Below are 17,435 nucleotides of genomic sequence, written 5' to 3' on the forward strand. Positions count from 1 at the left end.
ATACTGAAAATAAAGACTAAGGCAAAGTTCCAATATGAGAAATTGGGAAACTGAAAACAAAATAAATCAGGGTGGTTATATTTAATCTCCTAATGGCGTGCTTTGATATGATATCAAAAAGTATTGCATACTGTGCTCAAACCAGTAAAAAATAAAATAAACATATAATGAATAATAAAACCTTACAAAAATGTTCATAAGTGTATAAACAATGACCTAACACCACAAACAGATAATAGAAATAAAGATAAAAATTCTCAAATACATATGGTGAAAAAAATCTGAGAAAAAAATACTAAAGCAAAGTCCAAAGTGTGAACTCCGCGGGACTATATAAATGACGCATGTGATGACACAATTACAGCATCCAATTCCCAGACGACGTCCTATTGTGACAAAACGTGTAGGGTGGAGCCTGTGACACTGACGTCATCACGTTTTCTTCTTCGGAGGTCGCTGGTTAAAGCAAACAGCGAGCAGAGGAAGCTTGAGGAGACGTCTCTATTTTGGCACACTGCGCATTTAGTCGTTTTATCCTGTAAGTGCAATTAATTTATACGTTTTAATCTTGTACTTAAATACTACACTATGGGAGCTTTTTTGTTTGTATTTTTGAGTGACACGGATCTAGCAGTTTCAGACATCCATACAGTTTTTTGGGAGACCGAATTCTCTGGGCTTGGTGAGAACGCTTAGGTGGTCATTTAAGTCGGTAAGGAGACTACATGCTCACCTTGGGTGTAAAACTATCTGGAGGAGGGATCTTTCTCTGGCTCTTGGTCTCTACATCTATATGATAATCAACCTTCTTCACTTGGATATTTGATTTTGGGACTGTGCCTCAGTTTTTTAAGTTCACCCTTTGGACTTTGCTTTAGTCTTTTTTTCTCAGATTTTTTTTCACCATATGTATTGGAGAATACCTTATACAAAAACGTTGCAGCTGAAAGGTCATCATGGACATTTTTGACTATAGGTCTCAACATAACATTAATATCGAAAGAGTATTTGATGGGAATGTTGAACAGTCCGACGAGATAGGGGGGCTGTTTCTAAGACTCAAAAATCTGTTGGTCTCTGAGCTACATACCAGTTGGGATGTGGCATATCTCGAACAATATGTTGCACAGAAAATGGTACCTCGTAGTTTGTGGTGGGAATTGAACCCTCAAAAGGGAGAGAGCGATTTAGAAGGGTAGTTTGTGTATTTTAATGATACTGGTGTCAATTTTCCTCAATTTTTATTGGCTAAAAAACACAATAAGCTCAAATCCCTTAACAAATAAATTACTTTGGTAAAAAACAAATTGGGTCCACTTAAGGATCAAGAAATTTACAAACAAGAATCTGACCAATTGAGACTTTTTCTTGAAAAGGAAGATCATGATCAAAAAGTCAAAAAAAAAAAAAGAAAAAATATAACCGTGATCCTGCTGATTATTCCAATAAAATGGTTTTCAAATGGCAGATTAAAGTTGATGAGCCTATGGAAGGTGAGGCTGTGGGTTCATGTCCTACATCTCTACCTATACAATCCATCCCTCCTCCATCCCCTAGTGTGGTGTTACCTAACCCATCACAGAGTAGAGGAAATCATGGACAGAGGGGTCAGACAGTTCCAAACAACCAGAGAGGGTATACCTCTGTTAAACCAAATAATACCAAAAATAAATATAAAAATGAAGGTAATCACTTTCGCCAACAAGGTGTCTCTCAACATAGTCGCCAAAGTGGCTCGTTTGGAAATAATTCTAGTAGGGGAGGTTTCCAACAGCAAAGGATACCTTATATGAATGATTATAAAAGACAGCAAAGGACACCCTACGTGAATGATTATAATTACCAGAGACAGAGGGAATATAGAGAGGACCCCAGGGATTACATAAATCACTAAGGGATGAGTTCTAATAGACCCCTAGAGGTCATCAAATTCCCCTTCAAAATAGATATGCTTCCCTTTCATATCATCGGGACGATAACTATGAGGTAGAATCCGTCATCACTAGACACCCTAGCCAATTTACCGATTACCCAATAAGACAAAGACAAGACCTACCTGAGTCCCCTTTGGATTTTGGAAGAATGGAACAATCCCGTTTTTTTTTTTCCCATGGGCAATAACAGATCCAAAAGGGGACACGAAGAAAGAGAGGCATCAGAGGGGGGAGGAGGGTCAGGTCCAAAGAAAAGAAAACAATAAACATCAGTGGTGTTTTCAATTTGAGCTTGGTTCACTTATCGCAAGGTGAACAAAGAGTTCTCAGTCAGAGACTGAAATTTGCACCCCCTCGTGGTCTCAATAAATTTGAGACATTTATCAATGTCCACTAATTCATCCGTAAGATGAATATTAAAAGGCATTTTCTTCTTAACCCAATAGGCAATCGTAGTCAATTGGCTACCATTAATACACCTCAAGTTATAACAACAAATATGGTGTCTATTGATAATTCTCAGAATGGTAACCTTGAAGTAAGCTCCTTATCCCATGATAATGGGGGCCGAATGAATGTGGCTCAAAATTCGTAATACTAATTTGTCTAATGCTTCGTTATTCAACCCCCCAGGCTTTGTTGCCCCGTCTGTACAAATTTTTAAAGAGATGGTAGTAAAAGACCCGTGGCTCTTAAAACACTCAAACCTAAAAGCAATAATGACTTCCAACTGAGTTTGAAACAGATCTGTGCACATAACGACATCGTCATACGCCCCGCAGACAAGGGCGGTGGTGTCGTTATTCTAAATAAAGGTGACTATTTGGAAGAGATGAATAGGCTTTTATCTGATAAGGTGACAAACACACAATTGGCCTCAAACCCTACAGCCAAATATAAAAGAGAGTTTTTATCTATAATTGATGATGGTTTTCAGCGAGGTATTGTCAACAAAAAAGAAAAGGCATATTTTGTACCTTCTGCACCGAGGGTACCTGTTATATATTACTTGCCCAAAATCCATAAGAACCAGTCTAAACCACAGGGCCGCCCTATCATCAGTGGTATAGACTCTGTAACGGCGAAAATTGGCAGATACGTTGATGAATTTTTACAGCCCTTGGTTGCAACAACTCTCTCCCACTTGAAAGATACAACTCAAGTTTTTAAAATATTGGTGGACTGTGAATGGAGAGAGGGTTGTATCCTGGCAACAGCTGATGTTGCCTCCTTATATACTGTTATATCACATCAACATGGCTTGGAGGTGGTAAAATTCTATTTAGAACAAGATCATACTCTAACATCAATACAGAAAGATTTCATTCTAAGCCTTCTTGCTTTTGCTACAAGCCACAATTATTTTTGGTTTGGGGGCAACTTCTTTCTGCAAACCTGTGGCGTTGCTATGGGCGCCAAGTTCGCTCCGAGCCTGGCGAACCTATTCATGGCTCACTGGGAAAGGGATGTAATTGTCAATGACCCCCCCCCCCCAGGGAGTTACGCCTTTGGAGACATCGATGATGTCCTTCTCCTGTGGGAGGGTGATTTACCCTCTCTTGAGGCCTTTTTTTACTAACTTAATTCCAATGACAGAGGAATTTCCCTACAATACGAGGTGAGGGAATCTCAGATCCACTTCCTCGACATTAACATTACAGTTAGGGATGGACTTTTGACTACTACCACCTTCTTCAAGGAGACCGATCACAAAGCTTTTATTCCGCTAACCAGCTGTCATCATCCAGCATGGCTTAATGCGGTCCCCAAAGGCCAATTCCAATGGATTAGGCGCAATTGCACTTCCAGTTTGGATTATCAACAGCAAGCTCTTGTTTTAAAATCTATATTTCTGGATAAAGGCTACAGAGAGAAGGAGATTGATGAGATCATTAAAAATGTCGGTGACATGGATAGAGACCTTATGCTGAATGGTCCGAGTAGGGCCAATCAAGTAACAGATAATAAATTTGGTTGTTCCATGATCACCAGGTATTCTAACCAACACTTTTCCGTTAAGAAGATTTTTAATAAGCATTGGAGCATAATAAAAAATTACAAGATATTAGGCCCAGTTATCCCTGATCGACCGGTAGTCATTTATAGAGGTGTTCCTTCCTTGCGTCATAGTATCGCTCCTAGTGTAATAGACCCTCTTAAAACTATTTTGTTTTTCAATCAATGAAGGGTTTTTTTTCCTTGCAGGAAATGTAATATTTGTCAAATTAACTCTTTTAGTGTAGTGTAAATGTGAATCCTCCCACTCCACTCAGGCAAACAGAACTTATAACATAGAGTCATTCATCACATGCTCTACAGGGTGTGTCGTATACCTAATCCAATGTCTGCGCTCCAAACAGTACATTGGGCGCACCAAAACAGCTGCACATGTAGGTCTGGATGAACATGTAGGAAACATCAAACGTGGGTTCACTAAACATAATTTATTCAGGCATTATGCCAAATACCATGACAAAAAACTCAAAGGGACCCTTTTTTTTACCTATTGACAAAATCCATCCCCATTGGAGTGGTACTAATAAGATTAGATAAATTTCTAGGCTCGAAACAAAATGGATTTTTAATATGAGATCATATGGGCCATTTGGCTTAAACGTTGATTGGGACATAAATTGCTTTATCAACAATGCCTAATATTTTATCTTAATTCTTAATTTTAAATATATTATATTTTTTTAATTTTTATGTTTATATATTTATATTTATATTATATATATTTTTTATATACATGCACTATTTTATTATATATTACATATTGTAACTATTTGCATATGTTACACTATGTGCCTTATTAATTATGAAGTCATTTCATTATGTTCAATATGTTCATTTGAGACAGTGTATGCGATGTCTAGCCCAGCTTCCTATGCTTGCCCTTTGCTGTAGCCCTATGTTAGTGTAATTTTCTGCAATATCTTATACCACCCGTAGATGGCGGTGGTATATATTATATCTATTATTGGTCTTCGTTTCCTCTATATCCCGTTTTGCTAAACCTGTCAGCATTCACAATGATGGTGCCCGTATGCTTCCATCATTAATATTCGAATTGCCCTTAGTAAAGTTGGTGCCGCGGGACTATATAAATGACGCACGTGATCACACAGTTACAGCAGCCAATCCCCAGACGACGTCCTATCGCGACGAAACGTGTAGGGTGGAGCCTGTGACACTGACGTCATCACGTTTTCCTCTTCGGAGGTTGATGGTTACAGCAAACAGCAAGCAGAGGAAGCTTGAGGAGACGCCGCTATTTTGGCACACTGCGCATTTAGACGTTTTATCCTGTAAGTGCAATTCATTTATACGTATTAAACTTGTACTTAAATACTACACTATGGGAGCCTTTTTTGTTTGTATTTTTGAGTGACACGGATCTAGCAGCGTCAGACATCCATACTGGTTTTTGGGAGACCGTATTCCCTGGGCTTGGTGAGACCGCTTAGGTGGTCATTTAAGTCGGTAAGGAAACTACATGCTCACCTTGGGTGTAAAACTATCTGGAGGAGGGATCTTTCTCTGGCTCTTGGTCTCTACATCTATATGATAATCAGCCTTCTTCACTTGGATATGTGATTTTGGGACTGTGCCTCAGTTTTTTAAGTTCACCCTTTGGTCTTTGCTTTAGTCTTTTTATTCTCAGATTTTTTTCACCATATGTATTTGAGAATTTTTATCATCATTTCTATTATCTGTTTATGGTGTTAGGTCATTGTCTATACACTTATGAACATTTTTGTAAGGTTTTATTATTCATTATATGTTTATTTTATTTTTTACTGGTTTGAGCACAGTATGCAATACTTATCATATCATATCAAAGCACGCCATTAGGAGATTTATTATAACCACACTGATTTCTTTTGTTTTCAGTTTCTCATATTGGAACTTTGCTTTAGTCTTTATTTTCAGTCTTTTTTCACCACTTCTGAATTTTTGAAAAAAAATTTTTCTCATTTATTCATTTGGAGATGTAACTCACACCAGCGCTGCACCTACACCTTTTTCCAGATGAAGGAAAGTGCCTTTGCCAGTACCAGCCAGAGGGTGGATACCAGAGCAACGTCTACAGTATGGATGGGGGGTAAGGAAGTGGCTTCACATGGTGGCCCCAGTACTACCCCGTCTCAGGATCTGTCATGTCCGAGTCAGTATCTGCCCCCCTCCCTCCCCAGCAGCCTGGGTCATCTCAGGAGGAGGTTGAGGAAAATGGCGGATTGCTGCAGGCCATTACAGAAATGGAATCTCCCTTTAATGGCACCGACTCGTCAGATGAGGCTCATGGTAAAGGAGTGCTTGTTGAAAATCTCTCTCAGTGTGTGGAGGACTTTCCTGAGATTGCACCTGCCAACAGATCCTTGCAATCAGCAGGTGAGTCCAGGAGGAGATGGCTTGTATCCAGACAAAGAAGTTTCTGCTGGCTGCGAGGAGTCCCACATGGACACCAACAGTTCAGGTTTTCTTTACTTGTTGATGTAAGCACGCTTGTTTTTGTTAAAACATTTGGCTTGTTTTTGTTTAGTTTTTATTAATAAGCTGTATGTTTGTATGATTTTTTAATAAGCAAAAATGTACACTCTAATGTCCCACACTAACATTATTCTTATGCATTAATATAGCTCTGAAATATTCCACAGGGCTATACAAAGGGCGCTGAACCAGTCACATGATATAATTCACATCAGTCCCTAATTTTCCTTCCACAGTCATACAGACGCACATACAAACTCCATGCAGATAGCATTCCTGGTGGTAACTGAACCCAAGTCCTCAGTTCTGTTAATCCATGCTAATAACTAAGTCACTGTTAAAGGCATAGTTCACCTTTACTGAAAAACTGCCTGTGCAGGTAAGGGGTGCCTCTAGATAAAAACAAACTGTGCAGATTTGAGCAAAGTTGGATAATGCTATAGGTGTAGACCATTTATGTAACTCCTAAAGCCTGTCTGAAAAACTCCCAGAGATGGCATCATCCTGTCCTGCCTTATTGCTAGGATGTTGCCAAGAGACTCCCACTTGTTACTGCCCACCCGCCACCATCAGAGGAGTGAGCTCCTTCTCTGATTTAAACCCCCTCACGTGTACTTTTTCTGCTCTGACGCAGTAGTTCTGAGCTCAGCATTTGTGCGCTCGCTCCTGCGAAGGTGGATGTGAACAGTAACAGCTGGGAGTCTCTTAGCAACATCCTAGCAACAAGGCAAGATGGGGTGATGCCATCTCTGGGAGTTTTTCAGTCAGGTTTCAGAAGGTACGTAATTGGCCTTCTCTGAAAGCCCGAAGATTAACCAACTTTGGTCAAAGCTGCACAGTTTGTTTTTTTCTATAGGCATCCCTTACCTGCATAGGTGCAAGCGATTAGCTGTTACTCACCAGGGTAACCTTCCAGACTTGTCCTGACATTATTCACCGAGGGGTAGATCTGCAAAAGATACGTCAATATTAGTTATGTAGAGGTAAATGTGCATAGACTGAGGTAATAAACATTTTCTTAGCTACGCATTCATTATTTTACAAGCAGTTTGATTAGGACAACAAATCCAGAATTAAGCGCTCTTACAGTATGTTTGTTTGTCGGTCCTGGACTTTATTCCAGATTTAAAGGATTTTAATGTGGGTTCCATGCAAAATAAAATGACCTACCTGCTGAGACCCCTGCCTGGACCTGACTAATCTTCTGCCTGCCAAGACCCAACTACTCTTCTGCCTGCCAAGACCCCTGCCTGGACCTGACTACTCTTCTGCCTGCCAAGACCCCTGCCTGGACCTGACTACTTTTCTACCTGCTGAGTCCCCTGCCTAGACCTGACTACTCTTCTGCCTGCTGAGACCCCTGCCTGGACCTGACTACTCTTCTGCCTGCCAAGACCCCTGCCTGGACCTGACTACTCTTCTACCTGCTGAGACCCCTGCCTGGACCTGACTACTCTTCTACCTGCTGAGACCCCTGCCTGGACCTGACTACTCTTCTACCTGCTGAGACCCCTGCCTGGACCTGACTACTCTTCTGCCTGCCAAGACCCCTGCCTGGACCTGACTACTCTTCTGCCTGCCAAGGCCCCTGCCTGGACCTGACTACTCTTCTGCCTGCCAAGGCCCCTGCCTGGACCTGACTACTCTTCTGCCTGCCAAGGCCCCTGCCTGGACCTGACTACTCTTCTACCTGCTGATAACCCTGCCTGGACCTGACTACTCTTCTACCTGCTGAGACCCCTGCCTGGACCTAACTACTCTTCTTCCTGCTGAGACCACTGCCTGGACCTGACTACTCTTCTGCTTGCCAAGACCCCTGCCTGGACCCAAATACTCTTCTGCCTGCTGAGACCCCTGCCTGGACCCGACTACTCTTCTACCTGCTGAGAACCCTGCCTGGACCTGACTACTCTTCTACCTGCTGAGACCCCTGCCTGGACCTAACTACTCTTCTTCCTGCTGAGAACCCTGCCTGGACCCGACTACTTTTCTGCCTGCTGAGACCCCTGCCTGGACCCAACTACTCTTCTGCCTGCCAAGACCCCTGCCTGAACCTGACTACTCTTCTACCTGCTGAGACCCCAGCCTGGACCTGACTACTCTTCTGCCTGCTGAGACCCCAGCCTGGACCTGACTACTCTTCTGCCTGCTGAGACCCCTGCCTGGACCTGACTACTCTTCTGCCTACCAAGACCCCTGCCGGGACCTGACTACTCTTCTCCCTGCCAAGATCCCTGGAAACAATAGGAAGAAATCACAGCTCCAGGTGAGTGCATGGACAAACAACCCCTCCACACACTGACAGGTGCCGACCCGGTCTGTGATCACAGTAATGCAGAGGCAAAAATGGAAAGTTGGCCGCACTCCAATGGTGTGGTAGATAAAATGATGTTTATTGAAGCCTTCCAAGTATAAAACATACAGACACCACAACTCCATATCACAGGACAGGGCAGTTAACGCATTTCACACGGAATGTGCTTTAGCAAGACCTCTGCCTGTACTTGAATACTGTTCTGCCCATTGTCTTATACTGCAATCTCCACACCGTAGCTATCCTTGTTCCTGCTATTCCTAGGTGGGGTGATCCTGAGGGATGCGGCCTAGTGACAGTTGCAGCAATGCAGACAGGACTACTTATTGGGATCTCTGGCCCATCTCAACTTTCAGGAGCGCTGATAAAGACCAAATCTCACTTGGATCCAGAGCCTCGGGTGAGTCCATATATCCTGCCCAGGGGCAACCACAACACTTTCCTTCTATTTTATGCTCTCACATTTAATATCTTACATAAATTTGTAAAAAATAATCGCCACGATTCCTCCCTTTTTGTGTTCCACAATATTTAAATGAAGGTGTCTAACGTCCTCATATATTTGGACAAATATTGACTACTATATTGTTCATTATACTATCATGTATAACTCATATCACAAACCCTGTATAAAAGGCTTTCAAACATTATTCTAAAATTTATTAAAAGCAACATTTACAAAAAAAACAAAAAAAACAAAAAAAAAAGACCCCCCCAAAAAAATCACTATCTGTCTGTATCAGCAGAAATACAAACCCATCATCCGTACCAGCTGAAGAGGATTCTCTGCTTTCGGCAGAGTTTTCACTCCTTTCCCCAGCGTCTTCAGACTCTCACCGAACTCAGAATGAAGCCACTTGGTGTGGTCGGTTCCCATCGAACCAATACTGGAAAACTGGCCAATCACAGGCCACGATTCAATACCCGAGATCAGGCCACCTTTTTCTCGTAATATCTGCAAAGTAGGAACACAGAATATGGTGCATGTTCTACAGTAACAGTTAAATCTGTTATACAATGCCACCTTTATTACAACAACCAGTCTTACACCTCTGTCATAGAACACCAAGGACTGACTGACAGCTTCCTTGTGATGTCTTCTGAATCTCTATCTATGGCAGGACCTCTGGTGTGTCTCCTTCTAAAAGTTCTCACAATCTAAACCAGCGGTGTTCAACTTAAAAGGGTTTGTTTTTTTTTTGGGACGTGGCCATGCATCTCCATCCCTGAATCTGGTATATAGAAAGGGTTATCGGGACTTTAAATGAGGTATGTATGATGGGACTCAGCAAGTAAAGCCAGGTAATAGAAAATGTGTTTATTGTCTAAAACACACAACAATGACATGCAGCAGTGGATACATAGAGTATAGTAAACACATGAATATAAGCATATAATTGTCAACTTGTACTTCACATGGATAAAAATGGCAATCCTCCATAAAAAGAATCCTAAAAAACACAGGGTATTGTCCTAAGAGTAACCATAATGCATCCGTATAAGCGGGGGTGTGGTGTTTAACCTGAAAATAATAAAGTGCCTCAAGTTCGGCCCCCGATATGTTCATAGGGCCACACAATGGCAGTGCATTTCCATGCATTGAGGCGCATTGCATCAGGTTATGCAGCCCATTCAAAATTAATAGTCTATAATGCATCTCAACACCCCAACATTTCATTTTCGCTGCATTTTTTGAAGACGTTGGAGTACAATAACCACCAGCATTGGTGTCAGAGACCAGAATAACCCCCAGCATTAGTGTCAGTGAGTGCAATAACAACCCTCAGCATTGGTGTCAGTGAGTGCAATAACAACCCTCAGCATTGGTGTCAGTGAGTGCAATAACAACCCTCAGCATTGGTGTCAGTGAATGCAATAACAACCCTTTAGCATTAGTGTCAGTGAGTGCAATAACAACCCTCAGCATTGGTGTCAGTGAGTGCAATAACAACCCTCAGCAACGGTGTCAGTGAGTGCAATAACAACCCTCAGCAATGGTGGCAGTGAGTGCAATAACAACCCTTTAGCATTGGTGTCAGTGAGTGCAATAACAACCCTCAGCAACGGTGTCAGTGAGTGCAATAACAACCCTCATCATTGGTGTCAGTGAGTGCAATAACAACCCTCAGCATTGGTGTCAGTGAATGCAATAACAACCCTTTAGCATTAGTGTCAGTGAGTGCAATAACAACCCTCAGCAACGGTGTCAGTGAGTGCAATAACAACCCTCAGCATTGGTGTCAGTGAGTGCAATAACAACCCTCAGCAACGGTGTCAGTGAGTGCAATAACAACCCTCAGCATTGGTGTCAGTGAGTGCAATAACAACCCTTTAGTAATGGTGTCAGTGAGTGCAATAACAACCCTCAGCATTGGTGTCAGTGAGTGCAATAACAACCCTCAGCAATGGTGTCAGTGAGTGCAATAACAACCCTTTAGCATTGGTGTCAGTGAGTGCAATAACAACCCTTTAGCATTGGTGTCAGTGAGTGCAATAACAACTCTCAGCATTGGTGTCAGTGAGTGCAATAACAACCCTCAGCATTGGTGTCAGTGAATGCAATAACAACCCTCAGCCTTGGTGTCAGTGAATGCAATAACAACCCTCAGCAATGGTGTCAGTGAGTGCAATAACAACCCTCAGCAATGGTGTCAGTGGCAGGTAATGTGGGCTGTAAAAGGTTAAAAACAGTGCGTCCAGGAGGCAACATTTAATCTGGGTCGCCTGTCAAGCGACTCTGAAATGAACCTTACAATCACTATGCAAAAAACGAATTTTAGGCTGGAGTTGCACTGTAAACCCCATTTAAAGCGATTCTAAAAGGCAACATTTTTTTTAAAATAACAAACATGTTATTACTTACCTGCTCTGTGTAATGGTTTTGCACAGAGCATCCCCAGTCCTCCTCTTCTAGGGTCCCCCGCTGGGCGCTCCTGGCTCATCATCCCTGCCTAGTGCCACCAGAGCAAGCTGCTTGCACTGGGCTCACCCGTGCGTGCTCGCTGCCAAGCAGCCTCTGTGTGTGCTGCTCTCTCCTCATTGGCTTTGATTGACAGCAGCAGGAACCAATGGTTCCCACTGCTGCCGCTCTGTCCAGTTAGGGGGGAGAGAGGTGAGAGAGCTGCTGCTCTCATGTACATTTCTTGATCGAGAACAGGCTCAGGAAAGTATAAGGGGTGGCCTGGGGAGCAGAAGGTTTTTTACCTTAATGCATAAATGTAAAACTACAACATGGTGTTCCATTCCAAACACATACATAAAATGGACTATTTATTAGTGGTGCACCAAAATTTTCATTTCGGTGCCGAAACCGAAAATTTAGGATGCACTTGGCCGAAACCGAAATTTACATTTTAAAAAAAAAAAATTATATATATATATATACACAATTATTTATACAAAAATATATATTATATTCAAATTTTTTATTATCATGAATTTAAACTAATATGAATTTATTGTCGCCCATTATCGGCACCTTATGAAACGGTGTTAAAAATCCTGCTGGCTGCATTTTTGGTGCATATTTGGCAAACCCCACTGAAAACACAGCAAGAGCACATAACAAAAATGCACCCGTGTTGTGTTTTCGGTAGCCACTATCAGCACTTTTTTTTCTTTCGGCACAACGCTGAAAACCCCATTTTCGGCCCATAATTGTTGGTGCATCACTACTATTTTTAACCACTTTAATACCAGGCACTTAGACAACTTCCTGCCCAGGCCAATTTTCAGCTTTCAGCGCTGTCGCAATTTGAATGACAATTGCGCGGTCATGCTACACTGTACCCAAACAAATTTTCTATCATTTTGTGCAGGAAAGCAATTCGCTCAATTCCCCCATCAACACAGACAGTGTTGATGCGGGAATCCCTCTTGCCGGGCCACTGTCTTCTCCAGGCGAGGGGGCGAGGGAGGTCATCCCCGCCGGGAGAAGACCGTGATTAATCGCTAGCGACTATACCAGCTGCTTGTGATAATCGTCAGCGAATCTGACAGGCTGGTTGTACCAAAGTTGATTGATCGATCAAATTGGTACATTCAGCCTGCCCACTAATGGTTCGAATCTCGGCCGGTTCAGCAGGAACCGTGTATGGCCGTCCTTTGTTACGATTTCGACCCATGTATGGCCAGCTTAATACCTACTACTTCTTCAACTGGATCATCTACCCCCATATTCACACAGTAAAATCCCCAATTTAGGGGCTTGAACATACTGGTGCTGTATCATTCCACAACCCCCTGGCTTAGGTCTACCGATATGACACAAAACAGTAAAACAATGTATCGCACTTACCTTTCTCAAACGTAAATGCCCCCATTTCTCTTTATCGTGGCCTTGATATCTTCCAGGTGTGGATCCAATCAGGTACACCCTGATTTAAAGAAAAAACATTTTTATTGATGTACAATGGGGAAAATAATTATTTGATTCCCTGCTGATTTTGTATGTTTTCCCACTTACAAAGAAATGAAGGGTCTATCATTTTTATCATAGGTGTATTTTAAATGATAGAGAGAGAATATCAACCAAAAATCCAGAAAAAAAAAAAAACACACAATACAAATGTTATAAATTGAGTTACAGTTCAGTGATTAAAATAAGTATTTGATCTCCAAGCAAAACATGACTTAGTAGTTGGTGGAGAAACCCTTGTTGGCAATCACAGAGGTAAGACGTTTCTTGTAGGTGGTGACCAGGTTTGCACACATCTCAGGAGGGATTTTGGTCCACTCATCTTTACAGATCTTCTCTAAATCCTTAATGTTTCTTGGCTGTCACTTGGCAACTCGAAGTTTCAGCTCCCTCTATACATTTTCTATAGGATTAAGGTCTGGAGACTGGCTAGGCCACTCCATGACCTTAATGTGCTTCTTCTTTAGCCGCTCCTTTGTTGCCTTGGCGGTATGTTTTGGGTCATTGTCATGCTGGAAGACTATCCATGACCCATCTTCAGAGTTCTGGCTGAGAGAAGAAGGTTCTCATTCAAGAATTTACAATACATGGTCCCGTCCATTGGCCCCTGAATGTAGCAAAGTCGGCCTGTATCTTTAGCAGAGAAGCAGCACATAAGCATAATGTTTCCACCTCCATGCTTGACTGTAGGGATGGTGTTCTTAGGGTCATAGTCAGCATTTTTCTTCCTCTAAACACGGCGAGTCGCGTTAATGCCAAAGAGCTCAATTTTGGTCTCATCTGACCACAGCACTTCCTCCCAATCCTTCTCTAAATCATTTAGATGTTCATTGGAAAACCTCAGACAGGCCTGTACATGTGCCTTCTTGAGGAGGGGGACCTTGTGGGTGCTGCAGGATTTCAATCCATGGCGGCGTATTGTGTTACCAATGGTTTGTTTGGTGACTGTGGTCCCAACTGCCTTGAGATCATTCACAAGCTCCTCCCATGTAGTTCTGGGCAGATCCCTCACTTTTCTCACGATCATCCTCACCCCATGAGGCAAAATCTTGCATGAAGATCCAAACCGAGGACGATTGATGGTTAGTCTGTATTTCTTCCATTTGCGAATAATCGATCCAACAGTTGCCTCCTCACCAAGCTTCTTGCTGATGGTTTTATAACCTATTCCAGCCTTGTGCAGGTCTACAATCTTGTCCCTGATGTCCTTTGAGAGTTCTTTGGTCTTGCCCATGATGGTGAGGTTTGAATGGAAGAAAGAGATTCTGTGGACAGGTGGCTTTTATACACATAACGAGTTGTCGTTAGGAGCTCCTTCTTATATTGACAGCACTAATCTGTGTACCACATGAGCACCTACTGTAGCCAGTCTGTGGAAGTCAGAATTATTGTTGGTTGGTAGGGGATCAAATACTTAATTTATTCACTGAACTGCAACTCATTTTATAACACTTATATCGTTTTTTTCTGGATTTTTGGCTGATATTCTGTCTCTATCATTTAAAATACACCTATGATAAAAATTATAGACCCTTCAATTCTTTGTAAGTGGGAAAATTTACAAAATCTGCAGGGGATCAAATAATTATTTGTACCACTGTATTGACAAAACAAAGACGTTTTTAAAGAAGAATTTCAGGTATGGAATATTTTTACATAGTTACATTGTTGTGCTTTCCCCTTTAAATGATAAGATAACAATAAACCACCAGTGTTAAGATAGCGACGTCAGATATCAATGGTGAATTGTTACACAATATAGTGAAAAAGTATCATAGAACAAGAGAGTTCAAATCAAGTGAGCATGCCGAGTAGAAGGTTCTCACACGTGACCACTTTGTTGCTTCCACCACCACAAAATTCAAAGCCTCCTACCAGAAGCTTAGCACCTCATAAATGAGATTCATAAGCACACATGGAACACCCTGAAGGTAAAATGTAGAAACCACTACATAATATGGATGAATACCTCCTCATGGTCCAATGCACAAACCACCACACCCCGAAAATGCAGCCCGCCAGCAAGCAGGATGACGTCAGCCTGGGCGGAGCTTAGCAGGTTGACATCATTACGCATGCTGGCGGGCAACTCTTTTGAGTTTCCATGCTGTGTACATTTCTTCTATTTGTGAGTACGCATCAGCTTTTTTGCTTTATTCAGGTTTATATATACGGGATCGCTCCTTTTCAGTGTGCAGTGTTTTATCCAATGGATCATGAGGAGGTGATCATCCATATTATGTGGCGCTTATGACCTTTGTTTATGAGGTCCTAAGCTTCTGGTAAGAGGTTTTGAAATTTTGTGGTGGTGGGAACATTTATAGCTTGTTTAAGTTATATAAAAATATACCATGCCTGAAATTCTTCTATAAATTTAATGTATATTTCTGCTTAAAAAAAAATGAAAGTACATTCAAGGTGGATGAACTGTGCAGAGCATACTGATCCATAGCACTTTTGTTCTTTTTAAAAAAAAGTACCTGTTTATCCAGCCATAGTAAGGGCAAGCAAGTTCCTGTGACAGGGTGGCTACAGTCCCCAGTAGCCTCCATCCCAAATGCTATCCAGCTCAGGAACTACAAGTAAATGTGCAGACGGTGCCAGTGTTGTTGCGTCACCCTTCAATATAGCTCTGTCTCCGCCCACATCTTTGGGGCCATCACTGGACATTATGTCATTTTGGATTTTGCCCAGAGTTTCAATGAGCTGTGCTACATGTATGTATAGGTATCATATCGTGGCTTTATAAAATATGGATGGAAAAGATGGGGGGTACAGACCTGGTCTCTGACAAATCATGCTGTTTGATAATATCGATCCATTCACGCAGGCTTGGGGAGTTGTATGCTGCCAGGTATGCCATGAGGTCAGACCTGAAGTTGGTGATCGATTCCCCAGCTAGAGATGATGAACCTTCCGGCAACTTAGGATATAGGGGACTCAACCAAATCCTAAAAACATATGGCAATGAAAGAGAAAGATGGTTTTATAAAACAGCCAGCAGGATTTCTGTGGTGGTTAAAGAAGGTCATGGCACATGGTGGTGTGGTTGATAAAGGTGATGGCACATGGTGTTGTGGTTAGAGAAGGTCATGGCACATGGTGTTGTGGTTAGAGAAGGTCATGGCACATGGTGTTGTGGTTAGAGAAGGTCATGGCACATGGTGTTGTGGTTAGGGAAGGTCATGGCACATGGTGTTGTGGTTAGAGAAGGTCATGGCACATGGTGGTGTGGTTAGAAAAGGTCATGGCGCGTGGTGTTGTGGTTAGAGAAGGTCATGGCGCGTGGTGTTGTGGTTAGAGAAGGTCATGGCGCGTGGTGTTGTGGTTAGAGAAGGTCATGGCACGTGGTGTTGTGGTTAGAGAAGGTCGTGGCACATGGTGTTGTGGTTAGAGAAGGTCATGGCGCGTGGTGTTGTGGTTAGAGAAGGTCATGGCACGTGGTGTTGTGGTTAGAGAAGGTCATGGCACATGGTGTTGTGGTTAGAGAAGGTCATGGCGCGTGGTGTTGTGGTTAGAGAAGGTCATGGCACGTGGTGTTATGGTTAGAGAAGGTCATGGCGCGTGGTGTTGTGGTTAGAGAAGGTCATGGCACGTGGTGTTGTGGTTAGAGAAGGTCATGGCACATGGTGTTGTGGTTAGAGAAGGTCATGGCGTGTGGTGTTGTGGTTAGAGAAGGTCATGGCGCATGGTGTTGTGGTTAGAGAAGGTCATGGCGCATGGTGTTGTGGTTAGAGAAGGTCATGGCACGTGGTGTTGTGGTTAGAGAAGGTCGTGGCACATGGTGTTGTGGTTAGAGAAGGTCATGGCACGTGGTGTTGTAGTTAGAGAAGGTCATGGCACGTGGTGTTGTGGTTAGAGAAGGTCATGGCACGTGGTGTTGTGGTTAGAGAAGGTCGTGGCACGTGGTGTTGTGGTTAGAGAAGGTTGTGGCATGTGGTGTTGTGGTTAGAGAAGGTCGTGGCATGTGGTGTTGTGGTTAGAGAAGGTCGTGGCACGTGGTGTTTGGTTAGAGAAGGTTGTGGCAAATGAAGGTGTCTCAACTTTCCTTCAAACAAGATAAACAAGATATTTGGGGGGCACACCCTAAAAGATGCACTAAAGCTGGTGCAGCCATAAGACCACTAATCATGGGGTACTTTGACGCAGTAAGTGGGCTTAGCACCATATAGCAATATGGTGTGACCAAATCCCCATATTTTTTGATAATATTTTTTTAAATTGTCTAGGTGTTTTAAACTAGCCCTGCTGGAGGTAAATGTCTTTTTTGCATGTGTGC

The 17,435-nt window shown here is 42.5% G+C and overlaps 1 protein-coding gene across 1 annotated transcript in view; it reads right to left on the bottom strand.

Moving 5' to 3' along the window:
- TDP1 (tyrosyl-DNA phosphodiesterase 1) overlaps positions 1–17,435 on the bottom strand; it is a 143,550-nt gene that overhangs the window by 85,637 nt on the left and 40,478 nt on the right. The window contains exons 8-11 of the mRNA XM_073610531.1: positions 15,937–16,107; positions 13,037–13,115; positions 9,509–9,694; positions 7,326–7,374 (exon numbers count right to left, since the gene is read on the bottom strand). Coding sequence (XP_073466632.1) covers positions 7,326–7,374; positions 9,509–9,694; positions 13,037–13,115; positions 15,937–16,107 — 485 coding nt within the window. The remainder of the gene's footprint in view (positions 1–7,325; positions 7,375–9,508; positions 9,695–13,036; positions 13,116–15,936; positions 16,108–17,435) is intronic.

The sequence above is a fragment of the Aquarana catesbeiana genome, linkage group LG13, assembly GCF_042186555.1.
Source record: "Aquarana catesbeiana isolate 2022-GZ linkage group LG13, ASM4218655v1, whole genome shotgun sequence".
NCBI classification, from domain to species: domain Eukaryota; kingdom Metazoa; phylum Chordata; class Amphibia; order Anura; family Ranidae; genus Aquarana; species Aquarana catesbeiana.